Source organism: Gordionus sp. m RMFG-2023, chromosome 2 (genome assembly GCF_954871325.1).
Source record: "Gordionus sp. m RMFG-2023 chromosome 2, tfGorSpeb1-WG-v2, whole genome shotgun sequence".
NCBI classification, from domain to species: Eukaryota; Metazoa; Nematomorpha; class Gordioida; order Chordodea; family Parachordodidae; genus Gordionus; species Gordionus sp. m RMFG-2023.
In genome coordinates, this window is record NC_088776.1 from 2,495,274 (window position 1) to 2,522,074 (window position 26,801).

The 26,801-nt window shown below is 28.6% G+C and overlaps 1 protein-coding gene and 1 long non-coding RNA gene across 6 annotated transcripts; one reads left to right on the forward strand and one right to left on the reverse strand.

The window, feature by feature from the left end:
- Nucleotides 1-26,200, reverse strand: LOC135924733 (tafazzin-like). Of its 5 annotated transcripts, none has more exons than XR_010571380.1 (9): nucleotides 25,969-26,200; nucleotides 25,800-25,925; nucleotides 25,643-25,752; nucleotides 25,066-25,165; nucleotides 15,997-16,038; nucleotides 15,857-15,919; nucleotides 8,334-8,390; nucleotides 1,475-1,552; nucleotides 1-209 (listed from the first exon to the last, which is right to left on the reverse strand). XR_010571380.1 is itself a non-coding variant. In XM_065459839.1 (9 exons), exons 1-9 carry the CDS (start codon nucleotides 26,084-26,086, stop codon nucleotides 117-119), a joined length of 783 nt encoding a protein of 260 aa, XP_065315911.1. In that variant the 5' UTR covers nucleotides 26,087-26,184; the 3' UTR covers nucleotides 1-116. The 5 variants fall into 5 exon arrangements, 2 of the variants coding, with proteins under 2 accessions (XP_065315911.1, XP_065315912.1); XM_065459839.1 differs by having other exon boundaries at nucleotides 8,338-8,390; nucleotides 25,969-26,184; XR_010571381.1 differs by lacking the exon at nucleotides 1-209 and adding an exon at nucleotides 7,081-7,152 and having other exon boundaries at nucleotides 1,474-1,552; nucleotides 8,338-8,390.
- On the forward strand, nucleotides 8,863-14,476 carry LOC135924734 (uncharacterized). Its single transcript, XR_010571383.1, has 3 exons — nucleotides 8,863-9,066; nucleotides 13,992-14,317; nucleotides 14,398-14,476. It is a non-coding gene; the product is annotated as an uncharacterized LOC135924734 (long non-coding RNA).
- Nucleotides 26,201-26,801: the final 601 nt, after the last annotated feature.

Below are 26,801 nucleotides of genomic sequence, written 5' to 3' on the forward strand. Positions count from 1 at the left end.
TTTGGGGGGGGGGGGGGGACTATAATATACATATTTTTTTGCAATGTATAAAAATAAATAAATAATAATATATAGTTTAATATTTTTTGGGGGATAAAAGGTCCAGAGAATGTCGATCATTCTTCCTTTTTCAAACTCGATTCGATTTGTCTTCGGAATTGAAAAAACTCATTTTGAAGGTAATCTGTTATCCGCTTACGCATTTCGACCTAGAAAAAAAATAAAAAGATTTATTTAGCCGGAAAAGAATAAAAAAATAATTCGACCCGGTTTCAAAACCCGCTCGGCCGGCCCGACCTTGATTTTTGAAAAAAAATAATATTTTGTATTGCGGATTCAACGGAAGAGCGAATTTTTAAAAACTCCCCCCTTTTCCCGCTCTGGAGGAAAAAAATCGTATTATTTATTAATATAATAAAATTTTGCGGCAAGTTCATGACAGGGCCAACAAAATTTCAAACAATTTTACGTTATTAAAATTTTTATACAAGTGACCGCTAAAATGGCTATGATTGATGTTTAAGATTCACATTTTTTTAAAATAATATTTATAATTCAAAAATCCGAGTCGATTTTTAATATTTTTTTTATAAAAAAATGGATTGTTGTAAATAAACCAAAATAATGGAGCTACTCTTTGAAAATCAATGACCTACGATACATTCATCAAAAGCATACATCAAAAAAAAAACAGCTGACGCCATTTTGGATACCCATTTTTTTTAAAATAACATATTTTCAAATAAAATAAAATCTGGATGGTAAAATTAGGATAATATAATATTTGTTGTTTTAATTTTTAAAAAAAAGTTAGAAAAATATAGTAGTTTAGTTAATATGAGAATAATCATTACAAAGGGGTTACAAAAATGGCGGGTTCAGCTGATTTGCATTCAACGACGCTTTCAAAAGCAATTATTATGAATGCATCGTCACTCTAGGTATTATTATATATCATTGTTGAGATATTCGTTCCCATTTGCGATAAATTATAAAATCAGGAAGAGTGTCCAGGTTTTGTCGTATCCAAGCAAGGTTGAAAATGCCAGATTAAGCGATTTTAGCCAAAATAGTATTATGAAAGCCCTGGATATTTTGCTCAAAGATGACAGAAAGTTTTGGGAACCTCAATTTTCCCAAATATCTCGGAGCTTTCACAATATTTATTATGACGAAAATCTTAATCGGGTCCATTTTTTGGGCATGCATCCGTGCAATAATGAATAATATAAGTTTCATAAAAGCTAAAATTTAGTTAGATTTTTGGTTTTGGCACTATTCTTATAAAATATATTCGTCCCATCGGCAAATAAATTTTAAATGTCAAAATTCGAGTCCAGGGAGAGTGTCAGTTCGGTCAGCAGGGATAAATATAAGTTAAAATTTTTTTTAGCGTAATCGAAACCCAATTATATATACCAAATTTGTAAGCAATATTCATTTTTTTTAAAAAAAAATAAAAATAATATTTAACCGGCGAAATTTTCGTGGATTTTAATTGATTGAGCAGATCGGTGAGGTTTATAGGATTACCAATAAATACATTTACTTTCTAAAAATAAATTTACATTTAATTATTTATAGAGATACATATGACATAATATTTAATCAGCACTTTAAACGATAGTTTATAAAGTAGCGCGTTACATTTCTGATTACATTGCTATAAAACATAAAATTTTCTTTATTTGTTTTAAATATTCCATTCAAAATCAATTTCTAATGGGTTATATTTTAAAAGCAGATTATAGTTTAATTTGCTTACAAAAATAACAACAATTTTCAAAATAACGTTACGAGTTGTTTAAAATGTGATATAACTATAATCTCGCATTTATTATATAATCCATTTAAGAAAGACGATTTAAATTAATAAGATTACTTTTTGGGGTAAAACTTAGGCCAAATTATCGTAAATGATATATATATAATATTATAACAATGGCCTAAAAAACAAATGGAAACTTAATTTAAAGTAACATTCGAATAAATATAAAATAAATTAACCTTTTAACTCGTGCGAACATTTGTTATGAAAAAAAAATAACTAGAGATTCGCTGGGTGAAGGATTCAATGACATATAATAATACCTAGACTGACGATGCATTCACAATGCATCTGAAAGCGTCGTTGGATGCGAATCAGCTGGACCCGCCATTTTGGTAACCCAAATAGTAATTATTCTCATGTCAAAAAATTACTAATTAAATTGGCAACCAGTTTCCTTATTATCTCGATGATCAGGCAATTCTTTAATAAAGTTTGCGTCAGAGGTAGGAATAAATAGGACTGCCGTTTAAAAATTTTAATAATGATATGGGTATTCAAAATGGCATCCCCACCTGTTTTTCATTGAGCTATATACTTTTAATGAAATGCATCGTCAGTCTAGGTATTGTTTTGTTATACGTCATTTAACAATTTTATAAGACTTAATTACAAAAAAGTTATGTTACAATTTAAAATTGTGTAAGAACGAATATAGGTTCCGTGTAGTCGACGGAACGACCTGAGGATATCAATTACCAAAACCTATGCCAATATTTTTTGAGTCTCGATTGATCTTCAAACCGGACACGGGCGGAATTAAAGGTTACTGAGTTATAAGCTGAATAAGGAAGGCGTGAAATTTTGAAGCTGGCGGAAAGACTCGAGGATCAATTATCGAAACATGATCCTACTTTATCTTCAATCAGGACAACAAAGGAATGAAACGCTACTGAGTTAAAAAGCAAAATAAGAAAGTGTTGGCACTTTCGCAAAAAATAAGAATGATCATGTTCCGAAACTTGGCAATTATTTAGTATTCAATTTGTAATTTAATATTCTCCTAACCGGATATGCGTATTATTAACCGTACCCGAGTTACAATCATTTTATAAACGTGAAGTTGGAATTGCTTGAAGAAAGTGAAGATCAATTACCGAACTTTTACCAATGTGTAGCCCGTTAATTGATCCTCCAGAATCTTTAAACCGAATACCAGCGGAACGAACCGCTCGTGAGTTATAGACTAAATAGAAAAGTTTTGGCATTTTGCCAAAATACTTTTAATAAATATTGCCAAGATACCAATTTATTCATACTACAAATAGATGTTACAGGGACCTTTGTAAAAAAAAATATGTCGATCATATGATCAAACATCTGGGCATATTTTTTTATACATAGGAGTAATCGATTTAAAAGTAAAATCTGGGCAAATATACCTGTAGTTCAGATGTTATCAGAAGCCCATGATATTAACCACATTTCACATTGGCTGAATGTATGGGTGCATCGAGGTGCTAAAATAACAAAAATAGTTGTAACTGATCATTCATTAGCTTTATTGGGGGCTGTTGCCAGATCACTAGAAAATTTTATTGATCTTAAGTCATATATTGAATATTCATTTAATATAATATTAGGCCAAAAATTGCAGACTCCTAGGATTTTTTATTAGAATAGATTATGCTCATTGTATCAAACTGATAAGTAGATGGCCTAGTTTATATAAAAAAAAACCTCGTTTATTTAGAGAATTTTATATTCGTTCCGTTGCTATGCTAATAAAATCCGCTACCTTTACAGAGGCGTAAATGTTAATAGAATCCATCCTTATTGTATGTAATAGTGAATTTTGTGGGACCGAAATTTGTCCCGACATTACACTGAATGCTAAAAAACAAAGATGATCACTGGAATGGAAGAATTAGACATTAGTAAATTAGATGAACTTGAGGATGAAATAATCATTAATTTGAAATGTATCTAGGTAATATTATTTGCTGGAAATAAAAAAGTATTAAAAAATAAAGCCATATCTAAAATGTATCATATTGAATAAAAAGAAAATTAATTTCTATAACCCATAAATAACTAAAAAAAAGTATGTAATTTATTTTAAATACCTACCCTTTATGGTCTAGAATAACGCAATCATATTAACAATTATGGATGAGTTCTGCGTCAAATGTTTGAAAGTTTATTTTAATAATTTGAAAGATACAACATTTAAGCTCACAATTTTACCTATGTATACCTAATGATAAATTGTTCCGCAAACATTTTGATGAGATGAGAGGATTGCTAATATCATTAAGGAAAAGGATAGTATGTTACTTTATCTTCTACTTCTTCCCATTTGCAATACATCTTCGTCGACACTTTTTATCGCAGATAAAATATCATCGCTATATTTAAAAAATATAAATTCTCTATTTCCTCGTGGTATATAATAACAGTGTCCTTTTTCCTGAATTATATAAGAGATACGGGACGCTTCAGCGATATTAAGCAACCCTGTCATTTAATCGAAATGTTTGCAAAAAAATTTGTCGATAGTCACGCAATAGGCAACAATTACGAATTTAAAATTTTCTAATTTTCCAAATTTATCATAATAACACCCAACATTCGATGTATATAGCTGTAGCTTGTTCATAATAAGAAATGTGGTTGCATAATACTGGATCATAAAGGAATAGAGATCTTTAAAAAAAAATTAAGTAAATTTATACTTATTTCGGTGGTTATGGAAATAAATCTCTTCGTTCAAATGATATGTGATACATTTTTAGATATATGGCTTTATTTTTTAATACTTTTCTATCCAACAATTAGATACATTTGAATCAATGATTATTTCATCCTCAAGTTTGTCTAATATATTAATGCCTAATTCTTCTATTCCAGAAATTACATTTTTTTTAGAAATTTTTTTAGCATTCAGTGTAATGTCGGGACAAATTTTGGTCCCACAAAATTTACTATTACATACAATAAGAATGGAGTCTATTAACATTTCCGCTTCTTTAAGGGAAGCGGATTTTATTCGCATAGCAACGGAACGAATATAAAATCCTTTAAATAAACGAGGTTTTTTTATATACAAACTAGGCCACCCACTTATCAGTTCGATACAGTGAGCATAATCTATTCTAATAAAGAAAATTCTAGGAGTCTGAAATTTTTGGCCTAATATTATATAAAATGAGTATTCAATATATGTATGACTTTAGAACAATAAAATTTGTTAGGGATTTAGCCACAGCCCCCAATAAAGCTGATGAATGATCAGTTACAACAATTTTGGGTATTTTAGCACTTCTATGCACCCTTACATTTAGCTAATGTGAAATGTGGTTAATATCACGGACTACTGATAACTCTGCGCTACATGTATTTGCTCAGATTTTGCTTTTAAATCGATTATTTCTACGTATAAAAGAAAAGTATGCCCAGATGTTTAACACTTTATTTTGCTTATAACTCAGCAACGTTTCATTTCGTTGTTGTCGGGATAGAAGAACAATTAGGATGAATTAACGGGCTACACAATGGTATATCTTTCGGTAATTGATCCTCAAGTCGTTCCGCCAGCTTCTAAATTTCACGCTTTCCTTATTTTGCTTATAAGTAACTAACCCTTAATTCTGCCTATGTCCGGTTTGAGGATCAATTAAGACTCTAAATTTTGGCGTAGGTTCTGTCAATTGATCCTCAAGTCGTTCCGCCAACTTCACGGACCTAACATATATACACCCAAAAACTGCCATTTATATATTTTTTTTTTAAATTTGAGCTGATCTAAATAATATATGTATATCTCAAAAAAGCTCTCATCAAAAAGAAAACTAAATCTTGCAAAATTTTGTTTGGCCAAAATTATTTAAGGCTACCGAAAAATCCAGACTGTAAAATCATTCACAGAAATCTCGTCAAAATGTCTAGGAACATGTCTAATATAACATATTGCTCTTTGGTTATAATCAACTCATCTTAAATTTCGTATGCTCCTTATATGACCGGTGACAAACTGATGCAATAAATCTAATACCAGACGTAAGAAAAATATACTATACTATTTCCAATGACATAATAATATCTAGACACTATGCATTCTAGTCGTTGAATGCAAATAATCAGGACCCGGTCTTGGTAACCTATAAAGAATTAATCTCATATTAAAACCAACTATAAAATTGATAACTTGTTTCCTTTATTATCTGGATGATCAGGCAATTCTCTAATAAAGTTCGCGTCATACATAGGAATAAATAAGCCACTCGTTTAAAATTTTTTAAATAATGATATGGGTAACCAAAATGGCATACCCAGCTGTTTTTCATTGATGTTACACTTTTAATGAATGCAATAATCTAGGCAATTACTATATGTCATTGAGTACGTCACAAAAAACAGAGCCAAACAAATAAACTTAATGGTATTAGCCACAAAACCTTCCCGTAAATAAAAACAAGTAGTGCAACCTATAATTCTTTATGAAATTCTGCATAACAGAAATATTACTCTTTCTTTTGTTTTTCTATAGTATTAATGTTAGTAGGACAACCATCAATATTTTTTGGGTTACAACCGACCCCAAAATATTGACTTTTTAAGCTTAACCTAATTCCATGATATTTATAAATTTTTAGGCTACTAATTCCTAAAATATTTTTTCTAGGCTTTTCATGGTCCTCTAAACTTTAAATTAAACTCATTTCTATGAATATGAAATGGAGTAAAGAAAGGAATCACCGATTGCTTTGTTCCTTATCGTAGATAAATTATAATTATCATTTAATTTTGATGAAACTGGAATAATTTGCTCTCCTATTCAAAGCTTTATAACTCAGTCAAATGGCGTGTTTGATAAAATAAATCTAAAAATATTTCCATCATATTTCTAATTTACCATCTGATATATTTTGTTTTACTCTCACGTGGGTGTGTGACATTCGTATCCATTATATATATATTTAAAAGGATATCGTAAGTGAAGTCGAAAGATAAACGAACATAAAGACTTACTGATTCTGAAAAAACGCTTCTAAAGAAGATTAAACAAATAAAATAACTTGTATCCTCTCTGATAACTGATATCTATAATAATCAATTTATTATTAATCTTTAAGTTGTATGGATAATAATTAGAGATCTGCAGAGGTACCATTTACTAGGCCCGGATTTTAAGGAAAAATTTTTCAGGCCCAGACTGGATTATTTTTGGCCCGGCCCGTGTACCTCGAGCTTTAGGTCCGGGCCTGTAGGTCTCTGATAATAATTAAATCCGCTATTATTCACAAATATACCATAAGCGTATCCGGAAATTGGCTAAAGAAGAGGGTGCAATTTAATGATCTTTAGGTCGACCTACCCGTAGCCTTCGATTATATCAGATTTTTATACAAATTTTGATATAGTCATTATTTTTAAAAAAGCTATTGATATATTGCATACATTTTTTTTGGAAGAGAGGGGGGGGGGGTGGGTAGGGAGTAGAAGGAAATTTTTTATTAGCTTTAAAACGATATTTAAAGTATACAGGCAAATTTGCGATTGGGATAGAAGGTGGGGGAAGGGGGTTGAAAATTCCACCCCCTGGTGACATGCCTGAAATATACAAATAGTGTTGGGAAGAACCTCGATTAAATTTTAGTCAAAAAAATTTTTACCTCTTCCCCGAGATTGTTTTTTTCTCCCATCTACATAAGAAATCCCGAGGTTTAGTACAATATTTTTTTTTGGGGGGGGGCGAAAACTTTAATTTAGCCGCTTATTAATGAGGCGTACATATTTGGACCACACTATACGCCAATTATACAAACAATGTGTAGGGAAAATATTGTAGAGATCTGCAAAAGTAGGCCCGGCCTGGAACGGGCATCGGGCCGGGTTTCATAATTTAAAAAAATTCGGGCCGGGTCGGGTCTTGGAATTTTTTTTTAAACATATCTATATTTATCAATTTTATATTGAATTTTTTATGCAAAATAAAAATATTTGATATTTATTCATAGAACTAGACGCCATATAACATATGTCTTTTATTTGCCCGATGCAGATCACTAATTGTTTAAACCAATACCCATACAATATATAATGCACCAGCCAGTGGCGTAGCTACGGGGGTGGTTTTCGGGTTTGGACCCCTCCCAGAGCAATTTTTTTTTAGATTATACGTTCAAAAGACATAAAAGTGACTTTATATCAAATAAATACCATTAATATTTATATTTTTCTGGTTTTGATGTTTGTGGAAGGATATTATATTACTATTGAAATTATTCTGAATAGTATTATTATAAAGTCATTTGAGTATAATCTACTAAATTATAACATATTATTGATGCATTTAAAAAATATATTTATTATATATTATCGAAGATATGGTTATGATTTGTAAAATAAACCTGAACAAAAGGGCCGAAGGCCCGTTAAAGGGGATCTGGGGGGCATCACTCCCCAGGCTTTTATATGTATGGACCCCTTCTAAGGAAAATTCCTAGCTACGCCACTGGCACCAGCCCTTATATACATATATACATATATATAGAATAATTACTTACGTGGCCAATCCTCGGAATATAAGGACGTTTGTTGGGTAGTATTTTATCCATACCTAAAAATAATAATCGAAAAAATAATTTAGGGATACTTTATGTGGATAAGCCTCTGATCATTCTCTATATATTGATTGGTTGAGTAACTACTTTTATATATCACCTGATTAATCCCGTTTTTTTTATTGTTTTGACAAAAAAGATTATTTTATAAATATTATAATTGACCAATCAGAGTAAACCTGGAAATCGCCATTAAACGGAGAAGAATAAAAATATATAATATTTGACGTGAAAAAAAACATATGTTTAAAAAAAATCACTTATTTCTTTTTTTGTTAAAATATGTGGAAGATATTTTTTTTTGCATTTTAAAAAAATCGTGAATTTATAGTGCGCAAGCGCAACTAATGGATTACAAATGGCCTCGTGCAAATTGGTAAAGTTATCGTTTGGCTTTAGCAACCATTTTATAATAAAAATGTAAATATAAATAACTTATTTATACATCCATAAAAAAAAGAGGAATATTTTAGAAAATTAAAAGAAATAAAGAAGGCAGACGATAATATAATTTTCAAAAGACAAATTCTATTTTTATTTTAGAACTTATTTTAAAATTTAGAATCGACGGATATTTATCAGGGATTGTGGACCCTTCGACATAAAAAACGGTCCAGGTCCGGGTACAGGAATAAAATTTGAAAGGGCCCGGGTCCAGGGAACATAAAAATAGTAAGATTTTTTTTAAATTCATTTATTATTATACTTCAATAAATACATATTCATAATTTAAGAATGAAAATTTTTAAAATGAAATAAATTTATATTTTAAATGTTTTATTCTCGCACAATCATCATAATATCTTGTAAACAAATATCATTCTTGAGATTTCCACGTAAAGTAGAATATATATATTTCAAAGATAAAAATTCACGTTTCTACCTTTATCTATTATCTATAATAGATGGATATCTTTATAAAATTATTGTACTTGTAATTAGTGATCTGCATCGGGCCTAATTTTTCAAGCCCGGCCCGGTCCGAAATTTTTTTAAAAATATTAGGCCCGACCCGAACCCGGGCCTAACTTTGCAGATCTCTAACTTGTATCGCCGGTACAGCCATGAAGATTCTAGATAAGATATATAATTCTGGATATATTGAAGAAATTTCTTCCCAGAATTTTAAAATATTTATATCCTTATTTATTCTCTTAACTTGTGAGAACTTTACTATTAAAGATGCAATAGGCATTTTTTGATCCTCCTTTCTATCTGGTAATAATTGAATTTTTTTCTTCTCTATCTAAAGGTAAAATTTCAAGATAATCAATGTTGCTAACATTATTATTATCACTACAACCAATAGGTATTGCCGTAGCCTCCAATATATTGTAAATAATGGAGTTTTGCTTATGCCATAAATCCTTAAGATGGTCTTTAGCCTAGTGTTGTTAATTTGCTTGGTCGTAAAATTTACGACCAAATTTTGTGCTCAGGCAGACCCGGGGTCCAGACCCGAGGTTCATATTATTTTTATATGTTAAATTTTTTATTCCGGAATCTAGACACGGGGTTCAGATAAATGTAAAGTAAGATAAAATAAATCTCATATCTAATCTTAAATTAAATTAATATTATTATACCTTCTAAATCAATAATTTAAAGCTTTATTTTATTCTCATTTTTCTTACCATTTAAATATTTATAATTTTGGGTGCTTTTGATTGGAATTTGTTAAAACATTCACAATCCGGGTTTCGACCCAGGGTTCGGGCTCAGAGCAAGCCTGAGCATAAAATTTGGTCTTAAATTTTAGGACCTAGCATAGCAAATTAAAACAACACTAACTGACTGACTGAGACTGACGCTAACATAACATTTAAACTTAACCATATTAATATTATATATATTTAATATTTTATCATTAATTTATATTTGAATTTGTGTTTTAGAAATTGCCAATATTTTATAAATAGTCACTATTTTTCAGTGTTGTTCTTGTTGTGTTTGTGTTGTCTTGCTTTTGACTTGCACTTATGCGTGACAATTTAATAAATAAAACCCATTGTTGAGATAAAAATTTTTGTTTGTAAAATTAATTATAATAAATAACACAATTATTTAAAAAGATATTTAACTTTACTTAAATTAACTATATAAATTGATTTAATTTTTTTTATAAATTGCAAATGTTTTATTTTATTTATTTTTCATTTCTTAGTTATAAATATCGTCAATTATCTCTTGAACACTTTATTTTTAAACTTTGCCATAATTATTATTAACAATCAGCATGCTTTAACTAAATTTAATATTTTGACAGAGTTGAAAGGCCGAGCGTAGAAAAATATTGTTCTTAGAAATATACCATTACCCCTCCATTGATATAATAGTTTTTCTTTTTTATTAATTTTAATGACAGCTTATTAAGCTTGGTTTTAAAAAAATATTTTATTTTGATTTCGCGGCTTTGTCCACGTGAAAGAAACGTATGCATATATTTATGTATATATATACTAAATAGGGTGAAGTACTAGTAGAAATAAATTTATTTTTAAAATATTGTTGGAAGCTGCGAGCTTATTTCAACCGTTATTTGATAAAAAGGCTTTAGAAATTCTTCTAAATTTGAGAAGAATTCTATATTCTCAGGAGCCAAATCGGTTTCAATTAATCCAAGCTCACTGAGATCTTGTATTGCCTTGATATTCTATAAATAGATATAAAAAGAAATAATATTATAAATATACAAAGATATTTTTATTTTATACTTTATTAATGGCTGCTATCATAAGATATACGCTATTCCATCTTGTTTTCACTGGAAGAGGTATTTTTGTAGCCCCATTAAAGGATTGATATGTTTGCAATAACTTAGGCGACACATGTAACCTGGAAACGAAAGCCATTATATTTTTCAATTTATCGTCCAAAAATATGAGGCCCTCATTAACGATTAGGTTTATGACATGGGCCATACAACGGTGACTGTATATCACAGTATTATATTTTAAATAGTAATGTTTTTTTTATAAATTCTGCGGCTTTTACCACGTTGGAGCCATTATCATGCGTAATAGATATTATATTATCACTAAATTCAAAATCGTGGAAAGAAGATATCATGAGTGTTGATATGTCATCCCCCGTATGTGGGTGGGGGAATGATAATAAATCTAGGGCTATATTTATCATATTCCAGTCATCGTTTATGTAGTGAAGTGTTAACGAGCAGAAAGATGAACCATTTTGCGAAGTCCAGATATCAGTAGTTAAGGCATATTTATGTTTGAAGTTTTTTAATTTATTTATAAGTTGTAATTTTGCCATATCATGTATTTTTCCTAAGTTTTTGGAAAGGGTTTGACGACACCATAGTTTAAGATGGCTATTTGTATAACATATCATTTTTTTAAATGATTCATTATCTACTAAACTAAATGGACTATTAGTTTTTATTAAGAAGTTTAAAATGAGTTTGTTCATTATAAGATTCTCATGTATAAGGGGCTTTCTAATCCCGGGCATCGTATCTGGAGTTGTTATTTGTGATAACTCCGTAAATATCGTCGAGCGTACAGACTTGAGGTGTTTCTTCAGATTTGCTTAACAATAAATAAAAATATTATTATGTATTCAATATTTTATTTAATATTTTTGAATTTATGTAAAATGTTTTTTTTTATTATTTTGTGAATTTTCATACACAAAAATACGATTTTATGATAAAATACAATATTAAGTTTAATTTTCTGGCTAAATTATTACTAATAAATGTTAACGATAAAATTTCTTTCGCGCTGACTCCCAAGAAGTCTAGAAAGAGATGTCTTTATTGCCCTGCAATATACAGCTATAATAGTTCACAAAGTTTATTACTTTATATTAATTTTTGAAGTACCTTTATTTTGTCAAGACATGTTGTTACATTTTCTTATTAAAAAATATTTTACCTATCATATTTGTAGTATTTTTGACATACATTTATGAATTATCGTTAACATTTATTAGTAATAATTTAGCCAGAAAATTAAACTTAATATTGTATTTTATCATAAAATCGTATTTTTGTGTATGAAAATTCACAAAATAATAAAAAAAACATTTTACATAAATTCAAAAATATTAAATAAAATATTAAATACATAATAATATTTTTATTTATTGTTAAGCAAATCTGAAGAAACACCTCAAGTCCGTACGCTCGACGATATTTACGGAGTTATCACAAATAACAACTCCAGATACGATGCCCGGGATTAGAAAGCCCCTTATACATGAGAATCTTATAATGAACAAACTCATTTTAAACTTCTTAATAAAAACTAATAGTCCATTTAGTTTAGTAGATAATGAATCATTTAAAAAAATGATATGTTATACAAATAGCCATCTTAAACTATGGTGTCGTCAAACCCTTTCCAAAAACTTAGGAAAAATATATGATATGGCAAAATTACAACTTATAAATAAATTAAAAAACTTCAAACATAAATATGCCTTAACTACTGATATCTGGACTTCGCAAAATGGTTCATCTTTCTGCTCGTTAACACTTCACTACATAAACGATGACTGAAATATGATAAATATAGCCCTAGATTTATTATCATTCCCCCACCCACATACGGGGGATGACATATCAACACTCATGATATCTTCTTTCCGCGATTTTGAATTTAGTGATAATATAATATCTATTACGCATGATAATGGCTCCAACGTGGTAAAAGCCGCAGAATTTATAAAAAAAACATTACTATTTAAAATATAATACTGTGATATACAGTCACCGTTGTATGGCCCATGTCATAAACCTAATCGTTAATGAGGGCCTCATATTTTTGGACGATAAATTGAAAAATATAATGGCTTTCGTTTCCAGGTTACATGTGTCGCCTAAGTTATTGCAAACATATCAATCCTTTAATGGGGCTACAAAAATACCTCTTCCAGTGAAAACAAGATGGAATAGCGTATATCTTATGATAGCAGCCATTAATAAAGTATAAAATAAAAATATTTTTGTATATTTATAATATTATTTCTTTTTATATCTATTTATAGAATATCAAGGCAATACAACATCTCAGTGAGCTTGGATTAATTGAAATCGATTTGGCTCCTGAGAATATAGAATTCTTCTCAAATTTAGAAGAATTTCTAAAGCCTTTTTAACAAATAACGGTTGAAATAAGCTCGCAGCTTCCGACAATAGGGATGGCGATATTGTTTTTCAACGATATTCTGGAGAATTTAAAAAATCAAGAAATACGTAATTCTGATGCTTCAATACGAGAAGCAGCAACATCTATGATAAAAAAATATGACGAATATAGCCAGCATATTTTAACACCAAAAAACTATGCTGCATCAATACTGGACCCTAGGATTAAAAATACATTAATCACTAATTTAAAGGAAGATGCAGCAATTAAAAATATGGCTATATTCAAAGGTATTTATTCAAAATATACGACGGAGCCATTTGATGAGTACTCATTCAATAATAATAACAATCCTTCCAACCTTAAAACTATTTCATTATTGCAGGGATTGAAAAGAAGGTATATTTGTAATATAATACATTTTGATAGAATTAGTTTAAATGATATATTCTATGATTTTTATTTATTTTAAATTTATCTCTTTAGAAAAGTATCATCAAATGGCGATAGTGACAATCAAATAAACACCTATCTTCTTGAGCCGGTAGCGCCCGAGACAACTAACGTGCTAGATTGGTGGAGAGGGAATGAAAATCGATTTCCTCATTTAGCTAAGATGACGAGAGACTTTCTATGCCAACAAACAACTTCCGTGGCATCGGAAAGAACTTTTTCTCTTGCTGAAAATACTATTACTAAATTGAGGAACAGGATAACTCCCTCCACCCTAAAACAATGCATATCGCTATCATCTTGGGATATAAATATAATGGGCCTTCATGACGATATATGGCAATAATTTGTTAGGCATAGTAATAATTTATTTTTTAATAAATAATTATATTTTTCTAAATATATTTAATAATAATTTTATATTTTAAATATTTTTTAGGCTGGATTGTTGTATGTATGATCAATTCAAGTCTATAACCACAAGCAAGACGCATTCGATTCATGTTTATAATATTGCAAAAAATGAAAAAATTATATAAATATAATATTGTATTTTATATTCTATTAAAAATAAATTTATTTCTACTAGTACTTCACCCCATTTAGTATATATATATATATAAATATATGCATACGTTTCTTTCACGTAGACAAAGCCGCGAAATCAAAATAAAATATTTTTTTAAAACCAAGCTTAAGCTGTCATTAAAATTAATAAAAAAGAAAAACTATTTTTTTCTACGCTCGGCCTTTCAACTCTGTCAAAATATTAAATTTAGATAAAGCATGCTGATTGTTGTTAAAATTATGGCAAAGTTTAAAAATAATGTGTTCAAGAGATAATTGACGATATTTATAACTAAGAAATGAAAAATAAATAAAATAAAACATTTGCAATTTATAAAAAAAATTAAATCAATTTATATAGTTTATTTAATTAAAGTTAAATATCTTTTTAAATAAATGTGTTATTTATTATAATTAATTTTACAAACAAAAATTTTTATCTCAACAATGGGTTTTATTTATTAAATCGTCACGCACAAGTGCAAGTCAAAAGCAAGACAACACAAGCACAACAAGAACAACACTGAAAAATAGTGACTATTTATAAAATATTGGCAATTTCTAAAACACAAATTCAAATTAATGATAAAATATTAAATATATATAATATTAATATGGTTAAGTCTAAATGTTATGTTAGCGTCAGTCTCAGTCAGTTAGTGTTGTTTTAATTTGCTATGCTAGGTCGTAAAATTTAAGACCAAATTTTATGCTCAGGCTTGCTCTGAGCCCGAACCCGGGGTCGAAACCCAGATTGTGAATGTTTTAACAAATTCCAATCAAAAGCACCCAAAATTATAAATATTTAAATGGTAAGAAAAATGAGAATAAAATAAAGCTTTAAATTATTGATTTAGAAGGTATAATAATATTAATTTAATTTAAGATTAGATATGAGATTTATTTTATCTTACTTTACATTTATCTGAACCCCGTGTCCAGATTCCGGAATAAAAAATTTAACATATAAAATTAATATGAACCTCGGGTCTGGACCCCGGGTCGGCCTGAGCACAAAATTTGGTCGTAAATTTTACGACCAAGCAAATTAACAACACTAGTATAGTGATTATAGTAGCTGAAGTAAAAAGGGAACGGGTGTCGACATCCAACTTACCGTGAATATGTGATGGGCCCATACGATACCCAACCCCCCAATCCCAGCTATAGCCTGATTATACTAAGATCGCCAAAGATGAATTTTTTATTAGCATTGTCTGTTGGAAGGGGATGTCAGCATTGATGCCCCCCCTCCAGCCCATTCTTTCTCTCTTCCCCCCCCCCCTATATATGTTCACATCGTTCATTTCAACCGTTAAATATAAATATACCTAGATGAAAGAAGGGTAATACTATAGGTACGATATCGCATTCGGAGATTATTCGACCGATACCTAAGGGAAAGCGTATTTTAAAAAAATGTAAATTAAATTAAATAATGTAGATTTATCATTTATTATAAATTATTTACCCCATTTGAATGGCAGGTATTCCTTTTCCGTATTCACTCTACCTAAAATTTAATACGACATATAGAGAGATAAATTTTAAAAATAATATATCATTAATAATTTGGAAATTATTCTTATAACTTTAGAGGTTAGGGCAACCCAGCTCTAAGTTCGCCTAGATTTTTAGGGAGGGGTAATTTGGACCAAATTTTATGACAGTTCCGGAAAACTTGTGCACCATATTTTCACGAGTCGGTTGGAACTCGCCATATTCGTCTCCGCGCCGATGCAAAGTAGAAGACATAATGTATTAGAGCCCGCAAGTTACCCAGAAACTAAATATACTTTTAGGACCAGGCCGGGCAAAAAAATAAACGGGCCGAGCAGGGCAAAACCTTTTTTTTTGTATATATTTATATATATTTGATTAATTCCGATATTTTCAGAAGTGATAATCAATTGTTGTTTATTTTGGTGTTTCAACGGTATATATTTTTAATTTTATTACAAAACTTCCTTTCAACAATCGTGTTCCATTTTGCGCAAATTACTAGAAATTCTCGAGGCCATAATTTGTAGATATATCCTTCCACTGTTGTAGATCCACTATCGTTATTATATGAAATTAAAGATCTTATCAGCTTATTTTATTTTTTATATTCCTTCCTTTCATTTACATTTTTGAATCGATAAATAAGGAAATTTAATTATCGATCAACAAAAGAACATAATAGTGCGCACAAATTGAGTGCAAACGCCGCGTTGCAAGCGCCAATAATGCATTTCAAACGACCTCGCGCAAATTGGTAAAATTACCGATTGGCGTTAGCAACCATTTTAAAAACAAACGCAAATAGGTTTTGCTTTTGCATTACTTATTTTTAATTCTTCGCTTTGTAATATTATATAATAAAAATGTAAATATAAATAACTTACTTATATATCCTAAAAAAAGGAATATATAGAATAAAAGAAATAAGAAGGCAGATGATAATATAATTTACAAAGACAAATCCTTTTTATTTTTAATACTTATTTAAAATTAAAACAAGGGCGGCGTTACGTTTTTTTTTAATTTAAAAATTACGGCAAAACGGAAACGCTCAATTTGTGTGCACTTTAAGGTCTTTAAAATTTATTTTTTTAAATTTAGCGGAATATAAAAATTGTAAATATTTAATGAAATCACTTTTTGTAGTAATCCTTTCTTTAGAGAAGGTTCCAGAAAAAAAAATGTTTATAATCAATATAGCAATTTCACGTAAACTTTGATTCAATAATTTGTAGGTTTTTTTGTTATTTAGAAAAATTATAAACTGAGAATAAGGACCGAAAGCGAGGAAAAGAAATATATATATTATTTAAATAAAATCGAATTTATCACAAAAAATTTTTTTTAACCTAGATGCGCCGAAAGTTTAATTTAGTCTTATATTATTTAAAATAATATTGGCCGCTAGATGGCGTTATAACTAAAAAACAAATTCAAAAGGTCATATAAAAAAAACAATTAACGATTATAAAAATATGGCGCGTATATATAAAATTATTTTTGAAAAAAACACTGAACATTTAAAAAAAAACAATTAAGAGCTTGCATTGCTATAATATGGAACCAGGAATAGCTATGCGATAGCCATCGTAATGGTCTGTTTGAAATAGAAGGCTTCATTACGATCGCGACTTACTGATTTTTCTCCCTAATAATGTGATAAATTTAACCAAAAACACCGAGAGTATATTATTGGTGGCAAGTGGTGATAAAAATAACGTTAGCAATGTCCGAATGAATTTGTCTAATTTTCAAGATTTCTGCCGAAATTTAATTTTATGAGGTATTATGTTGGAACGCGCCGAAAAAAAAATATCGATGCCGTGTAATCCACAAGTGAACCTGAAGACCAGAAGAGAAAAGTATTAGGCTGATACCATCGGGTCTTCTATTGTTGCTAGAGAGTAAAATGATCGCTATTTTTATAATTAAATGACACGTGAATATTCTGTCGATAGAGCTAAAAGAAATTTAGGGATCAGCAATTTACGCCAAACTGATTTTTGGTTCAAGCCAGACAGCTGGTCTATAGAATTAATTAGCGGGAGTAAGGTGAAATATCGTAAATTATTCTAAAGAACTTAGGAATAAATAAAAAAAATTTCTGGGTTTGCGGTTACATCTCAATACCGCGAAAAGTTAAATATTGCGAATGTATTTTAGTGCGAATGCATTTCCGCCAAAAAATAAGAGAGAAAAAAAACATTACCAGGAATGCGTTATCGCAGAAATATTATAATTACACTTTCCGTAGAAAAAGTGTACAAGTAGCAAGTGAATTTGTATTAATTATATCAAGTCACACTATTGCATTCTTGGCAATTTTTACGCGATATTGCATTCGTTTTAATGCTTCCGCGATGATGCAATGCGCGGTATTAATTTCGCCACCATACATTCGCGTTGTTTCGCGATAATACGTTTCGCTATAACGTTTTAGCGGTAAATACAATCTATCGAATTGAGAATTTGAGAGCACACCATTATAGCAGATAAAAAGTTGAATTTAAATATCGGAAGAATGAAACAAAATAACAAAATTTATGTATATTCCTTTTATTCATCTTCATGAATTATAAAATAATAAATTATAAGTAAAAATATTAGAGACCTGCAGGCCCGGCTCTAAGCCCGACAATGGGTGCCGGTCCGTATTTTAATTATTTTAATGTATACCCGGGTCGGGCCTGAAAATTTTATTATAAAAAAAAACCGGGCCGTGCCGGCCCGTATATTTTAAAACTGAAATCGCCATTCATTAGCTTACAAAAATCAAAAATGTCATATTTATTATTAATTAAAATTATTTATTTTTTAAAATTATTTTCTTTAATATTTTGTATATCACGTGTAGAACTCGTGATCTCTGTCCCCAAAAAAAGTATAAAAAGGGATTAGATTTTATAATTATTTTGACTTTTTAAAATATATTTAACCAATAAAATTTGGAGTTGAAAATTTATAAATTTTAGTTTTAAAGTTGGGTTGGTAAATCGAGCGAGTTATAAAATGGCGTTGTACTACTGGTAGACATTTTTTATAGTGTATAATTAATCATAATAAATATAATATATTTTTAAAAAAATCCGGACCGGGCCTGAAAATTTTATTTTAAAAACCGGGCCGTAAATTTTTTTGAAAAAAATATCAAGTACGGGCCGGGCCACGCAAATGGTACTCTCTGCAGGTCTCTGAAAAATATACTAAATTAATCATTATAAAAGATTATAGTTAAAAAAAAATTTTTTTTAGTATATTAGATTGTTGTTTTATTTAATGAATAAATTTGGATCGTCTTGTTATGAAATATGGTTTGTTTTATGTTATGAAAGGATGGCTTGTTATTTGATTCAATAATATCTAGTTTTGTTATTAAGAAAAATTATAAACTGAGAATAAGGACCGAAAGCGAGGAAAAGAAATATATACATTATTTAAATAAAATCGAATTTATCACAAAAATTTTTTTTTAACCCAGATGCGCCGAAAGTTTAATTTAGTCTTATATCATTTAAAATAATATTGGCCGCTAGATGGCGTTATAACTAAAAAAACAAAATTAAAACAAAAAAAGGTCAAATAAAAAAAACAATTAACGATTATAAAAATATGGCGCGTATATAAAATTTTTTTTGAAAAAAACACTGAATATAAAAAAAAACAATTAAGAGCTTGCATTGCTATAATAAACCAGGAATAGCAATGCGATAGCCATCGTAATGGTCTGTTTGAAATAGAAGGCTTCATTACGATCGCGACTTACTGATTTTTCTCCCTAATAATGTGATAAATTTAACCGAAAACACTGAGAGTATATTATTGGTGGCAAGTGGTGATAAAAATAACGTTAGCGATGTCCGAATGAATTTGTCTAATTTTCAAGATTTCTGCCGAAATTTAATTTTCTGAGGTATTATGTTGGAACGCGCCGAAAAAAAATATCGATGCCGTGTAATCCACAAGTGAACCTGAAGACCAGAAGAGAAAAGTATTAGGCTGATAGCATCGGGTCTTCTGTTGTTGCTAGAGAGTAAAATGATCGCTATTTTTATAATTAAATGACACGTGATTATTCTATCGATAGAACTAAAAAAAATTTAGGGATCAACAATTTACGCCAAACTGATTTTTGGTTCGGGCCTGACAGCTGGTCTATAAAATTAATTAGCGGAAGTAAGGTGAGTAAATTATTCTAAAGAACTTAAGAATAAATATAAAAAAATTCTGAGTTTGCGGTTACATCTCAATACCACGAAAAGTTAAATATTGCGAATGTATTTTAGTGCGAATGCATTTCCGCCAAAATATAAGAGAGAAAAAAACATTACCAGGAATGCGTTATCGCAGATTGATTATAATTACACTTTCCGTAGAAAAAGTGTACAAGTAGCAAATGAATTTGAATTTGTATTAATTATATCAAGTCACATTATTGCATTCGTGGCAATTTTTACGAGATATTGCATTCGTTTTAATGCTTCCGCGATGATGCAATGCGCGGTATTAATTTCGCCACCATACATTCGCGTTGTTTCGCGATAATACGTTTCGCCCTAAACGCATTCAACGGTTAATGATTTAGCCGAAAAAATATTCTCTTTAAATGCTATATAACGTTTTAGCGGTAAATACATTCTATCGAATTGAGAATTTGAGAGCACACCTTTATAGCAGATAAAAAGTTGAATTTAAATATGGAAGAATGAAACAAAATTTATGTATATTCCTTTTATTCAACTTCATGAATTATAATAATAAATTATAAGTAAAAATATTAGAGATGTAGGCCCGGCTCTAAGCCCGTTTAGGGCCAGTCCGTATTTTAATTTTTAAAAGTATACCCGGGTCGGGCCTGAAAATTTTATTTTAAAATAAAATCCTCATTCATTAGCTTATAAAAATCAAAAATAAATGTCATATTATTATTATTTAAAATTATTTATTTTTAAAAAATTATTTTCTTTAATATTTATCAAATTTATAAATAGTAGCCTGATTTTATATTATCACGTGTAGAACTCGTGATCTCTGTCCCCAAAAAAAAGTATAATAAAAAGGGATTAGATTTTATAATTATTTTGACTTTTTTTAAAATATATTTAACCAATAAAATTTGGAGTTGAAAATTTATAAATTTTAGTTTTAGAGTTGGGTTGGTAAATCGAGCGAGTTATAAAATGGCGTTGTACTACTGGTAGACATTTTTTATAGTGTATAATTAATCATAATAAATATAATATATTTTTAAAAAAATCCGGACCGGGCCTGAAAATTTTATTTTAAAAACCGGGCCGTAAATTTTTTTGAAAAAAATATCAAGTACGGGCCGGGCCGCGCTAATGGTACTCTATGCAGGTCTCTGAAAAATATACTAAATTAAACATTTTAAAAGATTATAGTTAAAAAAAAAAATTAAAAAATAAAATAAAAAGAATTCTTTATTAAATTTCCCTTGACTAGTTTCTTATTCTTTGATTAGGAGGAAAATTACTTTTTCCCATTTAGCAACCTTATTTTTTTTTAAAGTAAATTTTAAAGACAATCATCTAATTCAGATAGCGCATCATAATCCACTATCCTATAAAATCTTCGTACTCACTTATTAATTAAATATGTCATAAATCACCTCTAATTAGGCCTACAAAAAAAACGAATCGAATAATACTATTATCCGTATTCGATTCGAAGCTACGTATTCATACAAATAATAAAATTATTATCCGATTCGTCGAATATTCGATTCGGAAATTTTTCTAATGCTTATAAACAAATGTGTAATGTTTTAAAATGACACTTTTATGGATTCTACTATAAAACTAATTGTCATTAGCATATAAAAATTTACAGAAAATAAACAAACGATTTTTAAAATTAGAATTGGTTATAAAAAATATCTAAATTAATTTCTCCAATCTAATATTCAAATTTTATTAAAAAAATTTCTAAAAATGTACAATAAATCTCATAAAAAAATATAATTATATCCGAATTAGATAATAACCAGTTTTTTAAGCATTAAGTCCTTCTAATGGTTTCATCTTTCAAAGACATCCAATTCTTCATTATCATATTTGTTCCTATTGAGAACAACCGCTCGCATGAAGCCAAAGATCCCTGACAATATATCAGTTGCCATTTTCGACAACACAGGAAAACGATCCCCATGGAATCTCCACCGTTCTAGCGGACTCTTATTAGAACTGATCCTTAATTCATTTAAAATACGTTTCCACCTCACATATTGATGAGATGTTATTTTTGTTTGAAAATTTTATCCATGTTCGACTGTACTATTGCGCTAACTGATGTTTATATTGTTTTTAGTCTAGGATCTGGTATTGTTGATTTTATAGTTCGAAATATCTGTTAAGTTATAATAATTTTCTATTTTTCTCAATAGCACTGATAGTGTTTATAAAATTGAACCTGCCATTCTTTATAGATGAAAAAATGGGAGACGAAGTCATTGTTATTAGATATAGTACCATTTACTGATTCGCATTCTGGTGGAAATACATTCGATATAAGTAACATAAACAATTACTTGTGATAATGGTAGCTCTAATTCAACTTTCATAACGTAAAAAAAATTCTTCGCATAAATCACCCAACTGTATAATTTCACATGTAACGATGTTTTGCGCATGTACTCAATTAGTAATAAAAGAAATACTTAAAGAAAGTAGACAGCAGGCAAAGTATCAAAATTAAGAACAATCAAAAAGATTATTAGCAATTCTTTTTACAAAGACAAATATTATGCAAAATGTATGCTCCTCCCTACTCTTTCTACTATGAAATATTAAAAATTAGACACATCCATCAGATGGAATAGCTTTTATTTAATGGTAGAAAGAGCTATTAAAATGAGAAGGGCTTATTGATGAAGTTGTGACTCAGATACATGATGATATATCTGATATCGAAGAAAGAAAACTGAGGGAAATAATTCAATTTTATTAACTTATTATTATTATTTTTTATCAGGAATGATTTGGTCTACTTTAATAAACATACAAAACAAATTAAATCGAAGATATATGTTGTGACACATATCCTATTTTAAATCTTGTCATCCCTCTTTATGTCCCTTTAGTGGAACATTTAAATTCATTTGACAACAATTTAATAAACCCTATCAGTGCTATTGACAAAATGGAAAAATTATTATAACCCTAACAAATATTGAAACCATAATAACAACCATATTAGATCCTAGATTAAAAGTGCAATTTTTTGAACAATTACCTGCGTCATCTATTAAAAAAAATTAAAGGGTATATATATAATGGATACAAAATAAAATATAATATCAATACAACAACAGTTAACCCAATAATACCATCATATATGGATAGAATTTTTAAGCAAAATATCACCTTTTCAATATGTGAGGCTGAAACATATCTTAATTAAGTAAGAATCGGTTCTAATATAAGAGTCCGCTAGAACAGTAGAGATTGCATGGGGATCCTTTTCCTGTGTTGTTGAAAATGGCAAGTGATATATAGTCAATCCAAGGATCTTTGGCTTCATGTGAGCGGTTGTTCTCAATGTGAACAAATATGATAATGAAAAATAGAATGTCTTTGAAGGAGGATACAATTAGAAAGACTTTATGTTTAAAAAAATTGGTTATTATCAAATTCGGATATACTATAATCATATTTTTTGCGTATTATATTTTGATGTTTATAAAATGAGATTATTGTACATTTTTAGAAAATTTTTAATAAAATTTGAATATTAGACTAAAAAAATAATTTAGATAATATTATATGAAATCATGTTTTATTTCCTTTATTTTCTGTAAATTTTTATATGCTAATGAAAATTAGTTTAGAGAATCCTTAAAATGTAATTTTAAACATTACATCGGTTCATAATTTTTTTGCAAAAAATAATATATTTTTCAAAAGCTTTAGAAAAATTTTTGAATCGAATAATTATTTTATTATTTTCAATTCGTTTTTTGTAGGCCTAACTATGATATCCCATCTGTAGCTTGATACATTATCAAGCACATTTTATAGTAGTTAATGAACAAATATAGGAAAAAAGCTCAATAATTTTTCTTGCAAACTTTATCATCAAAAATGGAAACACATTTCAGTATTGTGGTAAAATTTATAAAATACAAATCAAAAGTAGTAGTGTTTGATAGTAATGTGCCATAGTCTTATAAATATAGCAGATGATTAGAGAATTCCTTTTATAAAAAAAATCATTTGCTCATAGTTTGATCTCTCAGGAGTGATCAATATATTTAGCTAGAGTAGTGAACACACAACTTTTAAAATAGATAGTAAAGTATCTCTCTATCAAATATACGATAAAATTAATTTCCAAATATGAATGTTAAAAAGTCAAAAATTATATATAATATCTCTTTAAATTGTAATAACTATGTGCCTTACTTTTCAGATTTAAACAATTTATGAATTCGGTGAAATAAAGTTACATATTTTATCATTATATTGTTGTCTTATTTGATTATATACAAATACATTAATATTAATACTATTAAATTATAACATATTGCAATTACATTTGTATAAATGAGAGTATATAAGCCTATTGAAATCAGAAATTTTTGATATTTGTGTGTCAAGTTTTTTTACAAAATTCAGTCAAAATCTAGTTTTTGACCATTAATTAAAGTTTTCAATTAATTAATCTATATATATATAAACAACTAGATAAGATAATAAAATACCTAGATAAGATATGCGCCAAAATATTATATACATATCAAAAAATTAGCAGATCTCTAAAATAAGCTAACTTTTATAGAAAAAAAAATTAATTAAATGACTTTCTTTTATTAAAATCGCTACATTTTCCTTAAAAAGGGTGAGAATTTTATTGTAGGGTTTAGAATAGGATCATCGTCTCCTCAGTGGGGATGTAAAAACCATCTAAAGGGGTTGATGTCAATCCAATTCTAAAAAACTATGCTATAAAATTTCCTAAAAACCTGGAAATCACCAAAGTAGAAGAAGAATAAGGACAAAATATTTTATAATATAAAAATAACCTTCAGGAAAAATGTGAATCCATGAATTCTTATTGATTTGTTCTATGCAAAAGTCAACCCCTCTTTGGTAAACACCATCTCCTCTTACTATTGGAATGACCTTTGAGTGAAATTAAGATTATTTTTTTAAAAAATGTATATTTCTTTTAGAAAAAAAAGAAAAATTTAATTTTAAGAAATAGATCAATCTATTTTGTACTAATCAATAAGATATTAATAGGACCATCAATATTATGCAAAGAGAAGGGGGGAGGGGTATAAGTTTAAATTTTATCTAACCCATTTATTTTAAATGTTTTATATAATATATACAAATGCTATATTAAATTACTACTTTTCTGAATTTGTGCAAAAGTAACTCTAAAAAAAATGAATAATATCCCCCCCCCCTCCCACTTCACTTTTATGGCCCCTCTACAGATCAATATAAGCTTATATTGGTAAAATTATTTTCTTGTTGATGTTTTAATATAAGACAAATGGTCTCAGTGTAAAAACTCTAAATAACATTTAGTAAAATAATTCCTATATAAAAACCAATAATATATTTTATGAATAATAAATGTCTAAATCTTACTTTACCCAGACTAAAAAGTATTTGATGTCTATAGGTAGTAAAAAGAATATCATATGCACCTAATGCCCATCTTATTTTATGAGGAGATAATTTATTCCAGGGTAGCATACCTATTTAAAGTCCTTAAAACACTATTTTGTTATATTAATAAGCATACCCCATAAAACTGGATCATCCATGCAGGAATAATGATTACTAAATGTAATAATTGGTTTTGTTCCAATTTTTACAAGAACATTTTCTAATATATTTTGATTGTGAATTGTAACAGAATTAAAAACGTCTGAAATCACGCATATTTATATAATAACTTATTTTAATATAACTTAACATGGTTTTGCTGTAAATAACTCCCAATTTTAGTACAAGATAACTGCAAATTGACCATATTCGATGAGGTTGATTCTGCTTTGGAAAAGGCCAGCGAAATTCAAAACCACCCATTATTAAGAATGCATGCTTATTAGAGTTTAACAAATGCAGATTTATTACGCCCAAAATTTTATTTTTGAAGATCAAAAAAATATTTAAGATATTTTCGTAAAATAAACTCTACACTTTTTGATATTCAAAAGAGCAAGGATCTTTGAAGTTTTTTGAATTTTGAGAAAATGTTAAACTCTGATGATTATGCTCCAGCTATAAAATTACTAGTATATATTTGCAGAATATGATAATCATACCTAAAGATGTTATGTTAATCATTTTAAAATGCCGAAGGTTACCTGCATACTTGAATATATATGAGTAAAAGGTGTTGGTGTTAAAATTTAACAATTAGGTAGCACATTAACATTATAAAATATGCACTGAAATTGTGGCTTGCCATACTTTTTTAAATTATTCATCAAATCATAGGAAGGAAAATTAAAATATAGTAAATGACTTATTAGATGTATATGATAGTAAATATGTATTAGACAATCGAATTCCTATTGTATAGTGTATATGGTTATTTATTTATAATACGGTAAACGTAAGATGAATATAATATGTATTTATTATTACATATTATAATAGTAATATATGTCTATATTTTGATTTTTGATAACATTATGGTTATCATCTATCCATTAGAAATTTTTTTTTACAGGCTTGATAAACATAATGTTTATTTTAAATGTTATTCATTAAATGTTGAATAGTATTATTAAACCTT

Bases quoted from the DNA above. Each gene is read 5' to 3' on its own strand.
- LOC135924733 (XM_065459839.1), bottom strand. From the start codon at position 26,086: ATGGGTGGTTTTGAATTTCGCTGGCCTTTTCCAAAGCAGAATCAACCT. The intron at 16,039-25,065 runs GTTATTTTTATA...ATTAAATTTTAG, and splicing joins GATTCACATTTTTCCTGAAG to GTAGAGTGAATACGGAAAAG. The intron at 8,391-15,856 runs GTATATTTATAT...TATTATTTTTAG, and splicing joins ATTACCCTTCTTTCATCTAG to GTATGGATAAAATACTACCC.